At 38.5% G+C, this 25589-nt stretch overlaps 1 protein-coding gene across 1 annotated transcript in view; it reads right to left on the bottom strand.

Moving 5' to 3' along the window:
- The window catches only part of MEIKIN (meiotic kinetochore factor), a 124835-nt gene that overhangs the window by 58368 nt on the left and 40878 nt on the right, over nucleotides 1-25589 (bottom strand). The window contains exons 8-11 of the mRNA XM_049873125.1: nucleotides 24429-24493; nucleotides 18517-18587; nucleotides 12182-12262; nucleotides 8562-8681 (exon numbers count right to left, since the gene is read on the bottom strand). Of these exons, the coding sequence (XP_049729082.1) occupies nucleotides 8562-8681; nucleotides 12182-12262; nucleotides 18517-18587; nucleotides 24429-24493 (337 nt within the window). The remainder of the gene's footprint in view (nucleotides 1-8561; nucleotides 8682-12181; nucleotides 12263-18516; nucleotides 18588-24428; nucleotides 24494-25589) is intronic.

The following is a 25589-nucleotide window of genomic DNA, read 5'->3' as shown; positions in this document are numbered from 1 at the left end:
GATTTCTCATCAGAAACAATGCAAGCAAGAAAACAGTGCAGCAACAACTTTAAAGTACAGGAAAAATAAACCTGTCAATCTAAAATTCTATATCCAGCAAAAATATCTTTAAAAAAGGAAGAAAAACACTTGAGACTATGTTGGCATCTCCTGCCTGGAGGGGAGATGAGAGGGTAGAGGGGGTTAGAAGCTGGCGAAATGGACATGAAAAGAGAGAGTTGGAGGGAGGGAGTGGGCTGTCTCATTAGGGGGAGGGCAACTGGGAGTATGTAACAAGGTGTATATAAATTTTTGTGTGAGAGACTGACTTGATTTGTACACTTTCACTAAAGCACAATCAAAATTTTTTAAAAAAGGAAGAAAAAAGAAAGACTTTTCAGAAATACAAAAGCTGAAAGAATTCACAACTAGTACACTTGCACTACAAGAAATGTTAAGACTTCCAGGCTTAAGAAAAATGAAAATCTAACTCCATTCAAAGGAATGAAGAGCACTGGAAATGGTAACAACCACAGTAAATATATAATGTTACTTTCTCATTATTAAAACTTTAAAAATTATTTAAACAAAACTAATAATGTTTTGTTGCATTTATAACATATGTAAAAGATGCATAATGATAACAGCATAAAGGCTGCTATTGTTGTTATGCGTCGTCGACTCCGTTCCAACTTATAATGACCCTACAACAGGACGAAACACCACCCAGTCCTGCGCCTTCATCACAGTCTTTGTTATGCACGAGCCCATTGTTGCAGCCAGTGTGTCAGTACTTCTACTTGAGGGGCTTCCTCTTTTTCACTGACTCTCTACTTTACCAAGCATGTTGTCCTTCTCCAGGGACTGGTCCCTCCTAATAACATGGCCCAAGTACATGAGATGAAATCCTGCCATCCTTGCTTCTAAGTAGGATTCTGGTTGTACTTCTTCCAAGACAGATTTGTTCATTCTTCAGGCAGTCCATGGTATATTCACTATTCTTTGCCAACATCATAATTCAAAGGCATTAGTTCTTCAGTCTTCTTTATTCATTGTACAGCTTTCACATGCATATGAGGTGACTGAAAATACCGTGCCTTGGATCAGGCGCACCTTGGTCTTCAAACTGATATCTTTGCTCTTTAAAATTTTAAAGAGTTTTTTGCAGCAGATATGCCCGATGCAATACATCATTTGATTTCTTGACTGCTGCTTCCATGGGCACTGATTATGGATCCAAGTAAAATAAAATCCTTTACAACTTCAATATTTTCTCTGTTTATTATTATGTTGCTTATTGGTCCAGTTGTGAGGATTTTTATTCTCTTTATATTGAGGTGCAATCCATATTGAAGGCTGTAGTCTTTGATCTTCATCACAAACTGCTTCAAGTCCTCTTCACTTTGAGCAAGCAAGACTGTGTGATCTGCATATTGAAGGTTGTTAATGAGTCTTCCTCCAATCCTGGTGCCACATTCTTTTTCACATAGCCCAGTTTCCCAGATTATTTGCTCAGCATAAAAAAAGACTGTGTGATCTGCATATTGAAGGTTGTTAATGAGTCTTCCTCCAATCCTGGTGCCACATTCTTTTTCACATAGCCCAGTTTCGCAGATTATTTGCTCAGCATACAGACTGAATAATTATGCTGAAAGGATATAACCCTGATGCACACCTTTCCTGACTTTAAACCATACAGTATCCTCTTGTTCAGTTTGGACAACTAGCTCTTGATCTATGTATAGGTTCCTCCTGAGCACAATTAAGTGTTCTGGAATTCCCATTCTTTGCAATATTACCCATAATTTGTTATGATCCACACAGTCGAATGCCTTTGCATAGTCAACAAAACACAGGTAAACATCTTTCTGGTATTCTCTGCTTTCAACCAGGATCCATCTGACATCAGCAATGATATCCCTTATTCCATGCCCTCTTCTGAACCTGGCTTGAATTTCTGGCGTTCCTTGTAGATGTACTCTCACAACTGATTTGAATGATCTTCAGCAAAATTTTACTTGTGTGTAATATCAATGATATTGTTCGATAATTTCCACATTCTGGGAGGTGAGAAATCAAAGCACTATACTATACATGGAGCCCTGGTGGCACAGTGGTTAAGTGCTCGGCTGCTAACTGAAAGGTCAGTGGTTAGAACCCACCAGCTGCTCCATGCGAGAAAGATGTGGCAGTATGCTTCCATAAAAATTGCAGCCTTGGAAACCCAATGGGGCAGTTCTGCTCTGTCCTATAGGGTTGCTATGAGTCAGAATTGACTCAAAGGAACCAGTAGACCATACAAAAACTGGTACAATGTAACCTGAAGGTAAACTGTGATATGCTAAAGATGTATACCATAAAACCTAAAGCTACCACTAAAATAACAAAACAGTTACAGCTAATAAGTCACCAAAAGAGATAAACTGATGATTCCAAAGGAAGACATAAAAGGGGGAAAAGAAACAAAAAACTGAAAGGACATAGAGAAAACAAATAGCAAAATTATAGGCCCAAGTTAGTTTCTCATACAAAAATTTATACACATATTGTTACATGACGTTAGTTGCAATCCCTATTAACGTGACAGCATACGCCCCCTTTCCATCTTGGGTTTCCAGTGTCCATTCGGTCAGCTCCTGTCCCTTCCTGCCTTCTCATCCTGCCTCCTGACAGAAGCCACCCATTTGGTCACATGTATCTGCTTGAACTAAGAAGCACACTCTTCACAATGTTATTTTATGTTTTATAGTCCAGTCTATTCTTCGTAGAGGGAGCTTCAGGAATGGTTTTAGTTCTGGGTTAACAGAACGCCCAGGGCCATGGCTCTGGGGATTCCTACAGTCTCAGTCAGACTGGTAAGTCTGGTCTTTTTACGTGAATTTGAGTTCTGCTCAACACTTTTCTTCTGCTCCGTCAGGGACTCTCTGTTGTGTCCCGTCAGGACAGTCATTGATGGTAGCCAGGCATCATCTAGTTCTTCTGGTCTCAGGCCGATGGAATCTCTGGTTTATGTGGCCTTTTTATCTCTTGGGCTAATATTTTCCTTGTGTCTTTGGTGTTCTTCATTCTCCTTTGCTCCAAATGGGTTGGGACCAATTCATGCATCTTAGACGGCCACTTGCAAAGTTTTAAAACCCCAGACACCACTCACCAAAGTTGAATGCAGAACATTTTCTTAATGCCAACTGACCTAGATGTCCCCTGAAACCATGGTCCCCAGACCCTAGTCCCAGCTTCTCCGTCCCTCTAAGTGTTTGGTTTTCTTCAGGAGACTTCCTAGCTTTTGCTTTAGTCCAGTTGTGCTGACTTCCCCGTATTGTATGTTGTCCTTCCTTTCACCTAAGATGATCCTTGTCTACTGTCTAGTTAGCGAACTCCTCTCTCCCTCCCTCCCCACCCTTATAGCCATCAAAGAATGTTTTCTCCTGTGTTTAAACCTTTTCTTGAGTTCTTATAATAGTGGTCTCATACAATATTTGTCCTTTTGCAACTGACTAATTTCACTTAGCATAATGCCTTCCAGGTTCCTGTCCTGGGGCAACAGAAGGTCTGGGGGCCGTGACCACTAGGGTCCTTCCAGTCTCAGTCAGACCATTAAGTCTGGTCTTATGAGAATTTGGGGTCTGCATCCCACTGTTCTCCTGCTCCCTCAGGGGTTCTCTGTTGTGTTCCCTGTCAGGGCAGTCATCGGTTGTAGCCGGGCACTATCTAGTTCTTCTGGTCTCAGGATGATGTGGTCTCTGGTTCATGTGGCCCTTTCTGTCTCTTGGGCTCGTAATCACCTTGTACCCTTGGTGTTCTTCATTCTCCTTTGACCCAGGTGGGTTGAGACCAATTGATGCATCTTAGATGGCTGCTTGCTTATCGGTTAGAATTTGTTGAGGATTTTTGTATCTATGTTCATGAGGGATATTGGTCTGTGATTTTCTTTTTTGTAGTGTCTTTACCTGGTTTTGTGTCAGGGTTATGCTGGCTTCATAGAATGAGTTTGGGAGTATTCTATCCTTTTCTATGCTCTGAAATACCTTTAGTAGTAGTGTTGTTAACTTTTCTCTGAATGTTTGGTAGAATTCTCCAGTGAAGCCATCAGGGCCAGGGCTTTTTTTTGTTGAGAGTTTTTTCTTTTTTCTCTTTTTTTATTACCTGTTCAGTCTCTTCTTTTGTTATATGTTTATTTAGTTTTTCTACCTTAGTTTGTGTTAGTTTAGGTAGGTAGTATGTTTCTAGAAATTTGTCCGTTTCCTCTAGGTTTTCAAATTTGTTGGAGTACAGTTTTTCATAGTATTCTGTTACGATTCTTTTAATTTCAGTTGGGTCTGTTGTGATGTCACCCATCTCATTTCTTATTTGGGTTATTTGTTTCCTCTCCTGTTTTTCTTCTGTCAGTTTCGCCAATGGCTTATCGATTTTGTCGATCTCTTCACTTTTGGTCTTGTTGACTCTTCCAATTGTTTTTCTATTCTCTATTTCATTTATTTCTGTTCTATTTTTATTATTTGCTTTCTTCTGGTGCCCAAGGGCTACTTTTGCTGCTCTCTTTCTATTTGTTTGAGTTGTAGGGTTAATATTTTGATTTTGGCCCTTTCTTCTTTTTGGATATGTGCATTTATTGCTATAAATTGACCTCTGAGCACTGCTTTTGTTGTGTCCCAAAGGTTCTGGTAGGATGTATTTTCATTCTCATTTGATTCTGTAAATTTCTTTATTCCGTCCTTGATTTCTTCTATAACCCAGTAGTTTTTGAGCAAGGTGTTGTTCAGTTTCCATGTATATTTGACTTTTTTTCCTTGCTTTTTCTGTTATTGATTTCTACTTTCATGGCTTTATGGTCAGAAAAGATGTTTTGTAATATTTCAGTGTTTTGGATTCTGTTAAGGCTTGCTTTATGGCCTAATATAGTCGGCTGCTGTTGAGTGGAGTGTTCTGTGTACATGTATAAGGTCAAGTTGGTTGATTGTTGCATTTAGATCTTCCATGTCTTTTTTCAGCTTCTATCTAGATGTTCTGCCCTTCATGGAAAGTGGTATGTTGCAGTCTCCTACTACTATTGTGGAGCCATCTATCTCACTTTTCAATGCTGTTAGAGTTTTGTTTTATGTATTTATTTTGGAGCCCTGTTGTCAGGTGCATATATATTTATTATGGTTATGTCCTCCTGGTATACTGACCCTTTAATCATTATATAGTGCCCTTCCTTATCCTTTGTGGTGGATTTTGCTTTAAAGTCTATTTGTCAAAGATTAATATTGCCACTCCTTCTCTTTTTTGATTGTCATTTGCATGATATATTTTTTCCATCCTTTGAGTTTTAGTTTGCATCTTTGAGTCCAAGGTGTGTCTCTTGTAGGCAGTGTATAAATGGATCATGTTTTTTTTTTTTTAATCCATTCCTTCACTCTCTGTCTTTTTACTGGTGCATTTAGTCCATTGACATTCAGAGTAATTATTGATAGGTATGCATTTAATCCTGTCATATCAATGTTTTTTTTTTGCATGTGGCATTGACAGTTTTGTTCCACTTAATTTTCTGTGCTGAGTCATTTTTCTTTATGTATTTTCTTTTCACCTTTTTCATTATTGCTGATTTTATATTTGCCAAGTCTTTACGTTTTTCTTCTTTTTTATTTTGATGTGTAGATTTGTTAGTTTCCTTTGTGGTTACCTTAAAATTTACCTCTAGTTTTCTAAGTTTAAATCAATCTTTTATTTCTTGATATCACCTTAACTTCCTCTCCATATGACAGATCTACGACTACATTTTTTAGTCTCTCTTTTTTGTTTTAATGTTGTCATCTTTTACATACTGACGTCTCTGTTTCCCTATTTTCAGTGTTTCAGCTTTGACTTATTTCTGTGACTTCCCTATCTGGGTTGATATCTGGTTGTTTTGTCCTGTGTTCTAGTCTTGGGTTTTTGTCTGACATTATTGGTTCTGTAGCCAAAGGACTCCCTTTAGTATTTCTTGTAATTTCGGTTTGGTTTTTACAAATTCCCGAAACTTCTGTTTATCTGGAAATGCCCTAATTTTGCCTTCATATTTGAGAGACAGTTTTGCTAGATATATAATTCTTGGCTGGGAATTTTTTTCCTTTAAGGCTTTATATATGTCATCCCTTTGCCTTCTTGCCTGCATGGTTTCTGCTGAGTAGTCAGAGCTTAGTCTTATCGACTCTCCTTTGTAGATGACTTTTCATTTATTCCTAGCTGCTCTTAAAATTCTCTATCTTTGGTTTTGGCATGTTTGCTTACAACATGTGTTGGCGACTTTCTTTTGGTATCTACCCTGTGCAGGGTTTCTTGGATAGATATCTTCTCGGCTTTCACAATATCAGGGAAGTTTTCTGCTGGCAAATCTTCAACAATTCTCTCTGTATTTTCTGTTATCTCTCCTTTTTCTGCTACTCCAATCACTCCTAGGTTATTCTTCTTGACACAGGCCCACATAATTCTTAGGGTTTCTTCATCTTTTTAAATTCTTTTATCTGATTTTTCCTCAATTAAATTGGTGTCAAGTGCTTTATCTTCCGTCTCACAAATTCTGACTTCCATTGTCTCAATTCTGCTCCTATGTGTTTCTTTTGAGTTGTCTAATTCTGAAATTTTATTGTTAATCTTTTGGGTTTCTCTTTGTTGTCTCACTACAGATTGTAGCAGCTTATTAGATTTGCCATTCTGATCTTGTAAAATAGCTTTCATACATTTGTCTATTGCTTTGTCTGTGTGTTCCCTGGTTTGGTCTGAGTTTTGCCTCATTTTCTTCCCGACCTCTTGAGTTCTGGATAGTAATCTTTTGAATTCTACCTCCTGTATTCCAAGATCTTCTGTTCCTCCAGGAGGTTTCCTGGTTCTTTGTTTTGGCCGCTTGCTAGAGCCATCACAGTCTGCCTCTTTATGCGATTTGATATTGACTGTTATCTCTGAGCCATCAATAAGTTATTATATTTATTTTATGTTTGCTTACAGTGTCCTAGTCTTTTGTTTTTTGATATGCCCAAATAGGGTGGGCATGGAGCTACTTTGGTTATTGGTGTCTTTGAAGCTTCCATGCTCTCTCACCAGGTGGTTAGAGCTGCTACTAGGTGTATGAGCCCAGGAGTCCATTTACTTTTCTTGTGTGGATTCAGCTCAGGTATCCAGGCTGTTGTTCATCGAGTATGTGGTACAGGCTCTCATCTACAGTCCTAGATGGGCAGGGCTGCATAGTGGTGATTACAGCAGGCACAGGTATCTGGCTGCAGTAGTGGGTTATGTGCTGAGCAAGGTAGGGGCTGATGGCTACCCCCGAGTGCCTAGGTGGAAAGCGTATCCCTCTTCCCTAGAGTGCGTAGGTGGGTGGGTTTTGTAGCCAGACTTTGGGTACCCAATGCTTTTGGTTGTAAAGACTGGGAGGCACCACTTATTCTTAGACCCCTGTCATGGGTGGCTAGATGGAACGAGTGAAGCCACTAGTCCTCAGGCCCCTGATATGGGTGGCTGAAGACTGCTTAACAGCCAGGGAGGTGTCAAATGTCACGAATCTGCCACTCTCCCTTAGTTGTTGCAGTTGAAAATAGGCTTTAGGTATATACCCTGTTGTACTATGCTAATGGAGGCTTACCCTGTTGAATGGGCCCACACAGGTCCAGGCAGAGATGAAAGGCATTTGAAGTCCACAGATCCCTTATGCCTATGCCTAGGCAAAGGGGCAGTGCCTGCCCTGAGTTCCTGGCTTAGGTGGCGTGGCAATTTTTTGAAGGCGTGAGATTGTTTTGGGTGCGGTTACTCTTGTACTCTTGAGCACCCGGCTTAGGGGAGCTGGTGGCTTCTTTTTTTGTTTGTTTCCTTGTTTGTTTGTTTGTTCCCTCCCCAAAGCTGGGATACTAGCTCAAGCATGACAGGTTCCACTCTGGCCTTGAGGGCGCCGCAACCACTGAACACTGCCAGGCCAAAACTGGAACAGAGTAGGGAGGGGGCGGGTGAGGGGAAGAGAGGCACTTCCCAGAGAGGGAAGGGTTATTTTGATCCTGAGCAGTAGGTTAGATGCTTGCACTTTACTTTCGCAGATCCAGCACTGCTCCCCCTAACTCCAGAGGCTTGCGCAGACTCTCCACCGCCTAGTTTCTCCTGAAATGGTAAAATGTGTCTCGAGTGCCTACTGCTTGCCTCAGCCCACGTGTGGCAGCCAATCCAGCCTGCAGGGTGCTGGCTAGCTCAGATCTGGCACTTCTTCGCTGCTTCTGAGCTTTCCTTCCCTCCCCCTGCCACTCAGTCCAACTCCTCAACTTTGTCTTTGATGTTCAGGGCTTCTAGATTGTCATATATAGTTCACTTGTTTTTTGGAGGTCTTTGTTGTAAGAGGGACCACAGGAATGTCTGACTATTCCGCCGTCTTGGCCCCACCTCTCCTTCCTGTTTTTTAATATTCCAAATCCCAAACACTTTGTGTTTGAGTTGTGGCAGCCTAATACTCTTCATTTGGGATAGTAACTGATAGCTGACTGCACGTGTAGATGATGTTGTCTTAACTGGATTACAGACTTCTTAAAGTATCTCATATAAGAATTATTTATTTTAGTAACTGAAGGAAAAATTGAACACACTACCTCATTTGAAGGGTCCTCTTGTAAACTTGACATAGGAACAATTTCATTTGAATTAACATAATTGCTGACAACTGGAAATAGTTCTTCAAAAGATGCTTTTTGCACTGAGGACAAATCAATCTACAAAAGAATATATTACACTTCTGTAGAACTAAATGTTGCAAAAGCAATTACATTTTAAGTAGTCAATGGAAAGTTGAAAATACTATCTCATTAGAAGATTTTCTTGAGAACTTGACATAGGAACAATTTCACCTAGCTTAACACAATTTCTGGCATTTGTAAATGGTTCCTAAAAACACGCATTTTTAACAAGAAACAGATCAATCTATAAAGAAGAATAGATATTTTGCATTGAACACTACCCAAAAAACCAGACCAAACCTGTTGCCATTGAGTCAATTCTGACTCATAGCAACCCTATAGGACAGAGCAGAACTGCCCAAGAGTTTCCAAGCAGCACCCGGTGGATTCAAACTGCTGACCTTTTGGTTAGCAGCCGTAGCTCTCAACCACTACGCCACCTGGGCTTCCATTGAACACTCCCAAAACCAACCAAACCCAGTGCCGTCGAGTAGATTCTAACTCATAGTGATGAGTCATTGAATGCTAAACCAAAAAGCCAAACCTAGTGCCATTGAGTCGATTCCAACACATAGCAACCCTATAGGACAGAGCAGAACTGCCCCACAGAGTTTCCAAGGAGCGCCTGGTGGATTTGAACTGCCAACCCTTTGGTTAGCAGCTGTAGCACTTAACCACTACGCCACCAGGGTTTCCTCATTGAACACTAGAGACCTTTAAATCTCTGCCTCTAATACAGAACTCTCTCCTGAGCTCAAGATCCATATTTCTATCTGGTTACTATTATCATGACATATGTCCTACTCAAAATCAAAATATATAAAACTAGACTCAAGATCCACACTCCTTGGGTGAGGACTCCAAGGAGCTTTGGCATGTTGACCTGCTACATCTGACTAGGATAACTGGCCTGAACTTAGATGAGACTAAAACTTAGGTGCCTGGGATGGATTATGAGTTTCTCTGGGGAAAGGCCGGGGGGACGCAGTGTCTACATTTGCCTAGCTCCTCTTCCTCTCAGGAATTCAGAAGGATTTCATGCCTATCTATGTGTATCATGGAATAGTTTTAGGAAGGTCATGTTAAACTGAGATCCTAGAAAACAAAAATCTCCCAAAGGCCCTTGAGTAAATTAGCCTTCTCTAAGGTGGCCACCCAAGGACCGACAGCTTGTAATTGAGGGCGACCTACATGCCTCATTTGGTGGGAGCAAGCTATGGAATTTATCAAATGGCAATTAGTCTCAGACTCATTTGGTAACAAAATGTGGACTTCAAAATGTCAAGCCATTAAGTGTTCTTAAAAGTATTTTAATTTTATTCATTAAAAGACACTGATATATACCTACAGAATGGGAGAAAATACATGTAGTCCTCGATTTATGACATATTCGATTCACGCGACAACAGCACTGATGACTGTTTTTCTTTTTTTTTTTGGAACATCTTATTAATAATATGTACAACACACAATGTTGTAGTGCATAATTTGCTGATGTTATCATTTGTAGATGTTCAAAGATTGGATTTATAAGGATACTGATAAGAAAAGGCAACAATAATGAAACTAAATAATGAAAACTAAAAAAAAAGAGGCATTTGACTTACGTCAGAACCAACTTACAATAAGGTCATCAAAGCAGGTAGTCAGGGACTACTCATATTTGCAAATCATATATCTGATAAAGGACTTCTATCCAGAATATAGAAAGAACCCTTACAACCCAACAATACAAACAAAAATAACCCAATTAAAAAATAGGCAAAGGGTTTGAATAGACATTTCTCTAAAGAAGATATATAAATGGCCAATAAGCACATGAAAAGATGCTCAATATCATTAGTCGTTAGGGAAATGCAACTCAAAGCCATAATAAAATACCACTTCACACCCATCCACTAGGATGGTTAAAATAAAAAAGACAAATTATAACAAGGGCAAGTGAAAACATGGAGAAATTGGAACTCTTGTGCATTGCTGGTAGAGATGTAAAATGGTAAAGCCACTCTGGAAACCAGTTTGGTGTTTCCTCAAAAAGTTAAAAATACAGTTATCATATGACCCAGTAAGAGAAATGAAAACTATGTTGATGGAAAAACTTGTACATGAATGTTCATAGTAGCATTACCTGTTGCCCTGTTGCCGTTGTGTCGATTCCAGCTCATAGCAACCCTATACTAGCATTAGTCACCAAAAGGTAGAAACAACCCAAATATCCATGAACTGATGAATAGATAAATAAAACGTGGCATATTCATACAATGGACTATTATTCAGCCATAATAGGAGTAAAGTTCTCACACATGCTACAAAACCGATGAACCTCAAAAACATTATGCTAAGAAGCCAGACACAAAAGGCCATGTATTGTATTATATCATTTCATTCATGTGAAATGTCCAGAGTAGGCAAATCTATAGAGACAGAAAGTATATCAGTGGTTTCCAGGGGCTGGAGGGTGAGGAGAGGATGGGAAGTGACTGCTAATGAGGTGATGAAAATGTTCAGGAGTTAAACAGTGGTGATGACTGCACAACCTTGTGAATATAGTAAAAAACCACTGAATTATATACTTTAAAATGGTTTTATGAAATATGAATCATATCTCAATAAAAAGATGCTATTTAAAAAAAAACTTTTTAGTTTTTTTTATTTGTAAAATGGCCGTTAAATTAATTTTCTAGGGAGAAAAACTTCATTTTGGTGCATTTATTCCTGATCTATAAATTTTTAATTCCAAATATCAAGCGAAATCACTCATTTTCTAGCAAAGAAATACTAACTTTTAGAACACTGGAAAGAGTGTTTGTGAGCAGAGTGCTAAAAAAACCTCTTCCTCAGCATGAGAATCTGATCTTTGGTTAACTTTCTAGTCCCCTTCCCCTAACAGCCTGGTAAAAGTCAACTGTAAGGACTTTAACTGTGTTAGTAGGCAATATTGCTGGATTGGTAAATTTTATCTATACTGGGAAAATCTATGAATGTAGTATAAATAAATAAACTGTAAAATATAACTATAAATAAATAAATACTGTAAAAGTTGTCACTCATTGGGTTTCTTTCAGTACGGTCACTCTTGTAAGTAGGCATGTCCCTTGCAGGGGGTTGGAGGAGGTCCTGGAAGTTATATTTATGTGTTGTTATGAAAGATATTGACTCCCTGAGTAGTGAGGTTCCTGCACTCACTGGATATGTATGTCATCTCCTTGCTCCTGACCTGTCCCCAGACTGGTATGTAACTAGCTGTGAGGACTGCTCCCACTGAACGGGGACACTTGCTGCTGTCCTGCTGGCAAGTTTCATTCCTATTGTTCAGTTCAACCTAAGAATAACACTGGTCAGTGCTGCAATATCCTAATCTTTCTTTCTTATATATAGAAGGGTATACAGTACTTCCAATGAAAGTGTGTGCAACATAAAAACACAGACATCATTTTCAGTAGCCAATATTCCCTTGGCATGACAAATATTTTAAAATGGGAGTGGAGGGAGTCAGAAAATAGATATTACGAGTGCCAAATGCTAATAAAACTTACCACAAAACCACTTGTCTTTGAAGATGGAGTACTTGTTAACAGGCCTCTCCTTTTCTTTTCAGCAATAGTGGGATTTGTTCTCTATAAATGTTTTGTGATTAACAGAAAGAAATAAGGTACTTTTATACAGTAAAACCACAATTTAAACTTAACAGAATAGATCATAATGTGTCATACTAATAAAATCTTTAATCTATTAATTAAATTTTAAGCCACCACACAGGTAAACAAAGACAGGGAGGGGCAGACCAAAAGAGCAAAGAGAGGACGGAAGAAGGAAGATAGAAAGGGAAAAAACAGAAACAGAAGACAAATGAAGATTGAGAGGAAGAGATGGAGAGAGAAGACACAGATTGAAAGCAGAAAAACAGAGACTGACAGAGAAACATAGAGAATAAAAGACAGAGAAGGTCAGATAGAATAAGAGACCAAGACAAAGATGGGAGAAGACAGAGACAGCTTGAGACTAAGAGAGACAAAAACAGGGAGAGCAAAGAGACAGAGGTAGAGAGTCAGAGCAAAGAGAAACAGAGTGATAGAGAGAGTCTAAGAGAGGATACATGTAACTTTATTTCTAACAATCAAGTGCTTTTTTAACTCTTGGGTTCGTTGAAACAACCATGTACTTCTGATTAATCTCTATTTTTGGTTAGGCGTTTATTATATCCTACCAAGTCTAGAATCCAAACTCAGGGACAAAACTTGAACATCACAGAAAAGTTTTTCTTCCCTTCCTTCCTTCCCTCCTCCCTTCTTCCCTCTTACCCTCCTTCCCTCCCTCTCTTCCTCCCTTTTTTTCTTTTGCCTTCTGGTTTTAAATCTCTTAAATTAGTTGTTGGTTTAAAACATAATCTGGAATAGTATATTCAGAAAATTTTTAGCCAAAAAATTCTTTTATGGGTATATTTACCTGGTGCACTAAATATGTCAGCTCACTAATTTATTGGCTATAAAAACCAAAAAAAAAAAAAAAAAACCCCGTTGCTGTGGAGTCGATTCCAACTCATAGCGACACTACAGGACAGAGTCGAACTGTCCCATAGTCTCCAAGGAGCGCCTGGTGGATTCAAACTGCTGACCTTTTCATTAGCAGCAGTAACACTTAACCACTACCTCGCCAAGGTTTCCTTACTAGCTATATAATATAATCTTCTAATTTCTTCATCTGCCCAATGGGGATTCTACTCCTGGGAATTGTTGTACAAGAGTTACAAATAATACATGTAAGAAGAGTCTATAGTGCCTGGAAAGTAGAATATACTCAATGATAGCCATTATTATGTCATTGCGGCATCCATGGAGGTGCTCTGCTTAGATTTCCTTTAAGAAGTAACCGGCTGCACCACTGCAAGGAGTGGTTAGCCAACAGCCTCCAGATATAACATCTTTAGAATGTGCTTCAGCTTTCAGGCTAAGGCCATGTTCTTCACAGGCAGAGCCCAGCCAATGTCTAAGCACAGCAGAGGTAACAGGGCCTGGTCATTTCTGCCCAACATAAAACTGCTCTAGTGGGTTATCTTTGTTCCGGAGCTCCCCATTCAGTTGGCCAAGATTATGTCAGATCTGCATTGAGTACGGCTTCCCCCTTGCTTTCCTTTCTCAGGTATTACTCTCCCAACAAACACTGGATTGAACACTTGTACTCCTAATTCTGTCTCAATATCTGCTTCCCTGTGGTCCCAACTATGAACTGTCAGACCAATTTTACAAATATCAGCCTGCATATAGCTAGCAAGTATATAGCTACCCTGTGTTCTTCTCCTATATTTGCTAAGAAATTATGCATGTGTACATCTTCCCAATAACTGCTTTTTCTTTTTTATAGTCTTTTCAAGAATTATTTCTTAATAAAAGACCAGTGCTTACCAATTCAGGTTCCAGAGGCTGAGACAGCAGAACTGATCCACCTGTATTGCTTTCTACAGAAAACCTACGATGACATGCTGGAACCTTGATTTTCAGATGACAAGGGTTTAACTTTGTTTGAATATTTATATCTATAGGTTCAGTATCTTCCTTAAGCTGAAACAAATTAATAATAATCATGAAACACATTGCACAGTGCTATATAGGCATTTCTAGTACTTCTCTGATATACAATTTTTAAATTATAAAATATATGTTTTATTCCCTCAACTTGAAAAAAGTTTTTGAGATAAATATTTTCTAGAAAAAAGTATGGTTTTCTATATATTTAAGGAAAAAAATTTGTTGAAAGACAAAAGTTTCAAATCCATTCAGCTCAAAAAATGTCCCTACCACATTTAAAGTAACATCTCCCTAACAGTGTTCTATGAAAACAAATAACAAGATCTATTTTTCAACACTTAAAACTGAGTTTTAAAGGAATTGCTAGGTATATTTATATAGACATCTTTATTATACAATAATCTGCCTGTAAGAGACAGAAAGTCATCTCTAGGACATCGGGAAGCCACAACTATAAGACAATGCGTTGCCTTACCAACTAATCCCTAAATTGAAAACTACAGACTGTTCAGTGATTACTTGTCTAAAGTTATATATCTTGTTCTATACTTCTAATATACGTTTGTAATATTACTCAAAGTTTAAATATACTGTATTCAGCATAAATGGGGATGACAACTTGAGTTGGGTCCTAAAAGAATGACAGGACTTTGAGTGGGGGAGGGGATATATATAGTGGAAGAGAAGGAAATAGAAGAGGTGTAAGGTACATCCCAAGCAAAGGAATGAACAAGGTTGTGGGGCAAAGAGTGGAAAATCACTGGCATCTACCGACTTTTTTTTCTTACTGAAGATTTCATACTTTGCTCATAGCTCTTTTCTTGCTCCTGTCATCATTTTCAGCAATTTCATCATCCAAGTGAATAACTCATCCAATCACCTAGCCTCTCAGGTCCTAAACTGCTGCATTTCTAACCTTTTATCCTTATGCCATTTCAGTTAGCCACTTCATAATCAAATCTTAGCCCTTATCATCGAAAAAACTACAGAATCACCAATTCAAGTAGTTTCCTATATTCTTCTAATCCCTGCTACAGCGTCTTCATGAAACAACCTTCCCCTTCATTGAAATCTCCAATTCACTGAAGCTACCATTTTCTCTTTATCTCTTAGCCTTTCCCTGTCTTCACTTCAGGAGTCCCTGGGTGGTGCAAAAAGTGCTCGACTACTAACTGAATGGTTGGTGATTCGAACCCACCCAGAGGCACCTTCTAAGAAAGTTCTGGTTATCTGCTACCAAAAGTCAAAGCCATGAAAACGCTATAGAGTACAGTTCCACTCTGCACACATGAGGTTGCCATGAGTTGGAATCAACTCAAGGGCAACTGACAGTCTTCATTTCCTTCCCTATCTGGGTTATATGCCACCATCCATCATTATTATAATTACTTTCCTAACACTCTCTCCTATTACACATGCTTGACAGATTCTCAGCCCTAGACAAACCCTAACATTCATATCCTTTGCACCTCCAGTGCAAGTGAATACTAGGGAAAGTTGTACAATCTAGCATATTGAAGTTACCACAAACTCAAAAGGAGTAGCCAGAAACTGGCAACTCTGCTGTCCTTATCTAGTTCTTCATGACAATTTCATACATGCTTCATTTTCCTTAAACCTCTAGCTTCTTTCACTCTACCATTCTCAGCTGATGGCCTTGCCTCACATTTCAGTACAACAACAGGTGCCATCAGACAGAATATCACCACTTAGGATTCAAAATTTTCAGGGAACAGCGAAAAACAAAAGTGCAGCGTCTCTTGTTCAAAAACTATTAAGAATTTCAAGATGGCAACGGTACGGTACTAAAACAAGCATGGGGTCACACACCCATGAAGTCGGCCCTGCCACCACAACATCTACAAATCTACCACAATGGAAGTATCTCTCTACTTTTAAAGATCAGTTCTTCCACATGTATGCCAGATTCCCTCCTTCCTCATATTCCCAAAGACTCCCCTCTTCCATATAATGATACAAGGAAGTTTTATTTTTAAATAGCTTTGAGATATAATTCATGTAATTCATAAATCAGTCATTTAAAGTATAAAATTTAATAGTATTAGAAGGTTGTGCAACCATCATCGAAATTAATTTTAGAACACTTTAACCACCCCCAAAAGAAATTCGGTACCTATCAACAGTCAATTCTCATTCTGCCCTCACCAGCTCTAAGCAACCACTAATGTACTTTCTGTGCCTGCAGATTTGACTATTCTGGACATTTACTATAAATGGAATCATGAAATATGTGGCCTTTTGTGACTGGCTTCTTTCACTTAGCATAATGTTTTCAAGGTTCAGGTATGTTGTAGCATGTATCAACACTTCATCCCTTTTATTGTTAAATAATATTCCACTGTATGGATATATCACATTTTATTTACCCATTCAACAGTTGATGGACATTTGGGTTGTTTCTGCTTTTCTACTTTTTGGCTATTATAAATAACACCGCTGTGAACACTCCTGAACTAGTTTTTGTGTAGACTTGTTTCCACTTCTCTTGGGTGTATATACCTAGGAGTGAATTTGCTGAATCATATGCTAACTCAAATTTAACATTTTGAAGAACTGCCAGACTGTTTTCCAAAACAGCTGCACCATTTTACATTTCCCCCAACATTACATGTACACATATGAGGGTTTCAATTTCTCTACATTCTTTCTAACACTTGTTGGTCTTTTTTATTTTAACCATCCTAAAAAAAAAAAAAAAAAAGTGGGTGTGAAGTGGCATTCGTTGCAGTTTTGATTTGCATTTCCCTAATGAAGTGGAGCCCTAGTGGTGCAATAGTTAAGAGCTCAGCTGCTGACCAAAAGATCGTCATTTCGAATTCAGCAGCCTCTCCTTGGAAACACTATGGAGCAGTTCTACTCTGTCCTACAGGGTCACTAAGAGTCGGAATTGACTCGTTGGCAATAGTTTTTTTTTTTTTTTTTTAATGACTAAGATGTTGAGCATCTTTTCATGTGCTTATTAGCCATTTATATATCTTCTTTGGAGAAATATAAGAAAGTTTTTTATATACTATAATCCTAGGGTTGGTAGAGCTGTACTAAGGGAGAGTCACCTGTTAGGAGCACAGCTTTTGAGAAGGGGCAGAACATATGACAGCAAAAGAAAAGCCATTTAATGCAAAACGTGACAAATGCAAATTACCAAGATGTTTGATTTATATACTATTGTGTGAGATATCCCATGTTCCACATCCTCTTTTGAAACCGGCCTGAATTTCTGGCAGTTCCCTGTTGATATACTGCTGCAGCCGTTTTCGAATGATCTTCAGCAAAATTTTGCTTGCGTGTGATATTAATGATATTGTTCTGTAATTTCTGCATTCGGTTGGATCACCTTTCTTGGGAATAGGCATAAATATGGATCTCTTCCAATTAGTTGGCCAGGAAGCTGTCTTCCATATTTCTTGGCATAGATCAGTGAGCACCTCCAGCACAGCAACCATTTGTTGAAACATCTCAATTGATATTCCATCAATTCCTGCAGCTTTGTTTTTCGCCAGTGCCTTCAGAGCAGCTTGTACTTCTTCCTTCAGTACCATCAGTTCCTGATCATATGTTACCTCTTGAAATGGTTGAACGTCAACTAATTCTTTTTGGTATTAATGACTCTGCACCAAAGCAGACAATGTTCCGCTGCTATTCATAAGGTTTTCACTGGCTAATTCTTTTCAGAAGCAGACTGCTGGGTCCTTCTTCCTACTCTGTCTTAGTCTGGAAGCTCAGCTGAAACCTGTCCTTCATGGGTGACCCTGCTGGTATCTGAACACCAGTGGCATAGCTTCCAGCATCACAGCAACACACAAGCCCCCACAGTACGACAAACTGACAGACACGTGGTAGAGTGTTGAACAACCACTCAAATAGTAGCTCCTGCTACATACAAAATAAAGTTCAAATTCCTCCCCAAAGACTTCCAGATTCCAGGATGAATGTACTGACTCACAAGTATTCCTCAGCATAAAACACTGCTCCATTACATAGTAAATTTCTTATTTTTACCTTAAATTCATGAGTAATATCAAAACCAAACCTGTTGCCATTGAGCTGATTCTGAATCATAGCAACTCTATATAGGCATCCAATTACTCATAGGACGTTGGAAAAACTGTAAATTTTAAATCCTTTCATTAAACTTATATAGAATATATATCCAACTGTATGCTGTGTAGGTTTTTCACGAAACTGAATAATCTAATTGCTAAACTCCAAAAATGTTTTAAAGTATTAAATAGCTGGAAAACAATTCCTATAAAAGTATTGGTTAAAAATATATCCTGTATTAATGAAATGTATGGCTTGTGTAGTTATTCTGCTTCAATACTTGCTTTTTTCTTTGTTTTTTCAGGGGCTGGAGGGCAAGTTTTCTCAGCAAGTAAAACTTCACAAGCTGCATTATCTATAAATAAAAACATACTTTAGTGTTCTATTTAACCAGTCATTGACTGGGAATACAGAGGAGAAGAGGCCTCAAACTTTGACAAACTGATTTTAATCTGTGCCTTTGTAATAGTTTTAAAAGAAAAACTTAGTATATTTGACTATCTGGCTTGCTATAATCATGAAAAAAAAAATCCTTAAAAATATCTTTATTTCAAAAGCTTCTGAAGTAAGTAAATTCTATATAAAATTTTTTCCCTTCAGTTAGCAGAGGAAGTTGAATGTGATTAAAACTGTTCATTCACCAAAAACTCTCCTGTATTCCCAGGTTCCCTTTCTACTGCAAACTTAAAAACATCCCCAGGCTTCTCTCACCTTACAAAAAACTTTTTCTGTACCCCACATTCCCCTCCTGCCACAGCCTTTTCTCCTCTTGTCCATAGGTAAGTTTGTACGAAGGGTTATTATCTACACATAGTAACTTTACTTTCCCCGCTTTCTTTTTATTCCCAAACCCACTGCAATCCAGTTTTAGTTCCCACCAGTATGAGTAGAAATCTTTCCTATCCTTACCTCACTAGACCTCAGTACAACAACAGGCATGAACATCCTTCCTCTTTGGCCTCTTCTGTGGCTCCTCTCCAGTCTTGACTCTTCCCTTTTCCTCACTCTCCAGACTCATTCCAAAGCAACAAATATTTACTGATGTCTGCTATGTGACAATTCTATCTATCATATGTACTTAATACTGCAGATTAAGCTCTTCTTTATTCGTAATACCAGTACTTTTGTTTAAGCCACCAAAAGATTCCCCTTTAGATTATTTCAACAGCTTTTCAATTTACCTCCCTTTTTTTTGTAGTCCGTTCTAGTGGAGCAGTGGTTAAAAGCTCAGGCTGCTAACCAAAAGGTCAACAGTTCAAATCTACCGGCCACTCCCTGGAAACCATATGGGGCAGTTATACTCTGTCCTACAGGGTCGCTATGAGTCGGAATCAACTTGACGGCAATGAGTTTGGTTTTGGTTGCAGTCCATTATCCTCCCTGTATGCTTAAAATGCATGCCTAATACATAATATCCTCTGCTTAAAACTCTTCAAAGGCTTTCTGCCCTCAAGCTCCTTAACTTGCTATATTGAACCATGCTTTTTATGATCCCTGTGTTGCTTACATATTCTCTAGCCTTATCACTGAGGCTAATAGCATTCCAGATTAAATACTGGATGCCTAGTTAAATTTCAATTTCAGATAAACAACAAATAATTTCTAATATAACTATGTCCCTGCAATAGTATAAGCTGTGCAACAGCTACTTATACTGAAAAAGTATTCATTGCCTATCTGAAATTCAAATTTAACTGGGCATCCTATATTTTTATTTGCTAAGTCTGGCAACCCTAGAAGCTAACCACTCTTCCCATCTTCACCTCCCAAGATAGAGAGAAGTAGGTGGGTTGGAAAGTTCCTTAGGAGGTAAAACTGTTAACAGATTTGGCATTAGATTAGATATGGGAAGTGACTAAGAGGGAAGTCCAGGATGACCCCCAGGTTTCTGGTTTGATAAACTCCATTTACTAACAAAGATAGGGGACACTGGAAGAGGACTAGTCTAGGTTTAGGATATAAGAATTTTAGGTTCTCAATCCTCATTTTATTTAATCTCTCAGTAGCTTTTGTCATAGCTGGGATCCCTCTCTCCTTGAATTACTCTCCTCTCATTAGCTTCTGGGACACCAGTCTCTCCTGGTTTTTCTATTATTTACTAGCCACTCAGTTTCAGTTTTCTTTCCTGGATACGTCCCCCTTTCCCCCTTTTTTTTTTCTTTGTGCTTTAGATGATGGTTTACAGAGCTAACTAGTTTCTCATTAAACAATATACATATTGTTTTGCGACACTGGTTGCCAACCCTATGACATATCAACATTCTCCCCTTCCTGATTTGGGTTCCCTACTACCAACTTTCCTGTCCCCTCCTGGCTTCTTGTCCTTGCCCTGGACTGGTGTGCCCATTGAGTCTCGTTTTGTTTTATGGGCCTGTCTAATCTTTGGCTGAAGGAGGAACCTCAGGAGTTGACTTCATTCCTGAGCTAAAAGGGTGTCCAGGGGTCATACTCTCAGGGTTTCTCCAGTCGCTGTCAGACCAGTCGGTCTGGTCTTTTTTGTGTGAGTTAGAATTTTGTTCTACGTTTTTCTCCAGCTCTGTCTGGGAACCTCTATTGTGATCTCTGTCACAGCAGTTGGAGGTAGGAGCCGGGCATCATCTAGTTGTGCTGGACTCAGTCAGGTAGAGGCTGCAGTACTTGTGATCCATTAGTCCTTTGGGCTAATCCTTCCCTTGTGTCTTTGGTTTTCTTCATTCTCTCTTGCTCCAGATGGGCAAGACCAATGGAGTATCTCAGATGGGCACTCACCTTTTCCCTACTTGTAAATGTTGGAGTGTCCCATCTACATTCTTTTTACATGCCTCTTTTCAATTCCTAGGTGATCTAATCTAATTCTATGGCTTAAAAACTCTGACTCTAAATATACATCTACAGCCCTAGCCTTTGCCCTGAACTCCAGCCTCCTGCAACACAAACTGCCTTCATGATAGCTCCACTCAAAGGCTAATAAGTCTCTCAGTTTTTTAGTGTATTATTGAAGTGTGCTAGATATATAGTAATTGACACAAGTCTTAACTGTGTATGTATTTACCCATGTAACCAACACCCAGATGAAGATACAGAACATTTCTAGCACCTCAGAATTTTCTCATATATCCTCTCCAAGTCAATACACCCTTCCCAAAAGTGACTACTATTCAGATTTCTATCACCCAAAATGATCTTGCCTGTTCCTGAACTTTATATACAGAATTATATAGTATATGAATGTTTGTACCTCATTTCTCTCATACGATATTATGTGCTTCAGCTGACAGATCAAATATGCTCAAATCAAACTCTCATAACCATCCTTTCAACTTGTTGTGTCTCATAATGCTCCCACCTAGTTGCTCAAGCCAAGAATTTAGGACTCATTCTTGACTTCTATTTTTTCTCTTACCTTACCCAACATACAGCCCACTTAGCAAACACTGGCAGATCTACCTTTAAAATATATTCTAAATCAGACCACCAATACCACCTTAGTCCAAAATATCATTATCTGACCATTTTAATAGTGTTAACAAGGTATCCTTGCTTCCTCTTGCCCCCTTAATCTATTCTCCACATGGTAGCCAGAGTGATAATTCTAAAATATCTAAACATTTCATCCTTCTGTTCCAAGATTTCAATGTTTCACATCATATTTAAAATAAAATCTCTAGTCCTCATCATGCCCTGTAAGCCCATACATATGCACCTGACTAGCTCTCTGACCACACTTCTGCCTATTTATTTCACTTTCTCTGCTCTAACCACACTAGCCTCTTTCCTCATCCTCAAACACACCACACACATTTCCATCTCATGGTCTTTCACTTGTTCTCTTTGTCCAGCATGGGCAAGATCTCTGCCTTCAGATCTTCACATGGCCCACTCTCTCACTTCAGGCTCTGCTCAAATGTCACTTCCTTAGAGAGGCCTATCTTGACTACCCTATCTAAAATAGCATCTCCAGTCCCACTGTTTCTGTTTACGCTGCTTTGTTTTCCTTCATTGCTCTTATTTCTACCTGATATTGCATATTTACATGCTTATCTGTTTATAATCTGTCTTTTGCGCCAGGCTACAACAGAAAGCCCTGGTGATCTACTTCCATAAGATCACGGTCACTGAAAATCCTATGGACCACAGTTCTACTCTGAAACACATGGGGTTGCCATGAGTCAGAATGGACTCAAGGGCAACAAGTTTGTTTTTTTCTGGGTCCCTCCGCTATAATGTAATGTAAACTCTATTAGGGCAAAGACTTTGTTATGTTCCCCAGCAACTAAAACAGTTCATGTTACTCTGTAAGTGCTTAGGAAGTATTCACTGATTGAACTGCATTAATGAATGAATGGTGAGTTGAGGTACCTCTTAAATGTCCAAGAGGAAGTGTTAAGATGGCAGTTGCCTGTAAGGGTCTCAACCTCAGGGAAGAGAACTAGGCTGAGAGAAAATCCGGAAGTTTTTGCCTATTACAGAGGGTAGATTGGAAGAGATTATAATCTAGGAATTAATCTTGAAGAGGAGCCCTGGTGGCACAGTGATTAAGAGCTACAGCTGCTAGCCAAAAGATCTGCAGTTCAAATCCACCAGCTGCTCCTTGGGAACCCTATGGGGCAGTTCTACTCTGTTCTATAGGGTCACTATGAGTTCAAATCAACTCAGCAGCAACAGGTTTGTTTTTTTTTAGTTTTAGTCTTGAAGAACTCCCACATTCAATAGTTAATAGAGGCAGATATGGTTGTAAAAAAGGCTGAGAAGGAGTTGCCAGAGAACTAATTTCTTGTTTATCTCAGTTATTAGACTATAGGATTCTTGAGGGCAGGAATACAGCCATTTCTCAATTTCCTAACACTTTTAGTAAAGAGCCTGGCACACAAATAGAACTGGAAATTTGCTGAATTAAGAAATGTGTATAAAATATCTTCAAAGCAAGACAAGGGAATTCCTGGGTGGAGCTAACGGTTAACTGTTCAACTACTAGCCGAAATGCTGGTGGTTCAAATGCACCTGGAGGCATCTTAGAAGACAGGCCTAAAGATTTGCTCCAAAAGGTCATGGCCTTGAAAACCCTATGGAGCAGTTCTATTCTGCATCTGTGACATTTCCCTGAGTAGAAATCCACTCAACAACAACAACAAATCTAAAATTGTCAGTTCCAATTTCTTCTGTTCCACGAGTTGGAATTGACTCAATGACAACTAACGACAACAAAGCAAGATATGGCTTATTTAATTTTAAATTTCAAGTCAATCAACCACATACAAGTAACAACAAAAAAGCATACATAATTCCAGAATCACCTACTACCAAGCTTTGTAAATATTTTCCACAGCCAAAGCAAAACTTTTTACTGGGCAAGACAAAGTAAAATTGTGAAGTTGTTTTTGGTACCGAATCACTTTCCTTTTTATTATCTCTCTTTCCTTGTCCATAGTTCTGTTATTCTTTGCTTTATAAAACAAATCCTCCTTCTAATACTCACCCTCCAGGGTAGTGTGTTTTTAAAAGCTTAGTCTTTATCACTGGACAGACATTTCTTCAGGACAGAAATTATCTCAATCATTTTTAGATCCACAATTCTTAACATAACACCTAGCATTTAGTAAATGCTTATGAAAACAACTTCTTAAATGAAGATTACACACACACACACAATTTTTTTTTCATTCATACAGACATTTAACAAGGACCCATCATGAGAAAAATCAGCAATTCTTCATGTTTACTCTCAAATAGATGCTGTAAAATCTGTTGCAGGAAATAAAGAAAACAGAAATCTGAGATATGGCACAGATTAGTAAGGATGTAAAACCTCTTGCTTAGTTTATCCTAATAAACTAAACAATAGAGTGCCTATAATACAAGGCAGTTTGTTGAGCCCTTTAATTTTTTCATCACAAATAATTCTAATATACCAATTTATTTTTTCTCCTTTCCTACAACTGAAGTCCATGAGGGCAGAAAATGTGAATCGCTCCCACTGGTATCTGTAACAATGCCTCATACAGTGCAGTACTTGGTAAATGTTTATTAAATGAATAAATGATGGGTGCCGTGGGGTAGTAAGATCCACTTTCTAACCCTGCGTATCTTCATTTCTTAAACACAACCAAGCTGAAAAGTACTCAGCTTCCTGGCTGCCAATTTTCTTAACACATGCTATATGATGGCAAAAATAAAGAAATACAGAATCATGAAAATAATTAGTTTCATTATTTAATACCTGATTCTAAATTTGAAGTACTCTCTGGTTCTGGAAAAAGATTTTGGTCTGCTAATGTCATCACCCTATAATAAGAACAAATTAATGGCATTTTCTTAATCTTTCAGTAACTTTTGAGAATTCTCAAATAATACTTAAAAACATTTATATGTAATCAGTTACCCTGTAGAAAAAAATACTACCAGTTAGAAAAATGTTACCATAGGTATATGAACAAAAGTAGTTTAATAATAAAGTCAATATATTTATTCATTTATCAGTTTGAGACAATATGTACAGAGGACAAGGCATAGTGTTTAGAATTAGAGAGATCTGAAATTAAACTTCAGTTGTGCTATTTATATTTGAGTGCCTTCAGAAAAGTTACTTGGGTGTCTTGGTCTTCGTTACCTCATTTATGCAAAAAGCATAGAAATCTTGTTTTCCAGGGTTCTTGTGGTAAGGATTTCAAGTAACATGAGATAATATTTTTTGAAATTAATATCCTTTTCTCTTTTGCACTTCCACAAATGATACCTTTCTCCATTATACCCATATGTATAGGAGAGGATTAGCTATTACAAAAGGAATATAAACAGAAAAAAAAAAGTACCAAAGCTCAGCCTTGACCACTAAAATGGGATTTCTCAGTCCCTAACAAGACAATGGAGTTGAAAAGCAGACGCGAGAATAGGATTTTCTAAATTTCCACTACTGATTTATTCAACTGCTGAAAAGAGTAAGCAGAAAGCAACTTTATTCTTTCATATTTCCCCTTTAAACGCATTCTGTCCAAATAGTATTCCCCTGTGCTTAAATGGGAAACCCTGGTGGCATAGTGGTTAAGTGCTATGGCTGTTAACCAAAAGGTCAGCAGTTTGAATCCACCAGGTGCTCCTTGGAAACTCTATGGGGCAGTTTTACTCTGTCCTCTAGGGTCGCTATGAGTTGGAATTGACTCAATGGCAACGAGTTTGGTTTTTTTGGCCCCTAAATGAACTTTCAATTATTTCATTGCAGAAAGGGTCAGGAAAAGTCTTTCCTGATTGATACTATTATAATATGCCATTAGTGCCTTTTGGGTGTGGCAAATAACCAAATGCTGACTCAAAAACATGAAGTACTTTGAGGGGTTCTCTGGAGGTTTTCCTGTCACTGGGGCTTTCTCATTTATAGCTATTT

The sequence above is a fragment of the Elephas maximus genome, chromosome 2 (assembly GCF_024166365.1).
Source record: "Elephas maximus indicus isolate mEleMax1 chromosome 2, mEleMax1 primary haplotype, whole genome shotgun sequence".
In the NCBI taxonomy this organism is placed as follows: domain Eukaryota; kingdom Metazoa; phylum Chordata; class Mammalia; order Proboscidea; family Elephantidae; genus Elephas; species Elephas maximus.
This window is presented reverse-complemented; position numbering and strand designations above follow the sequence as displayed.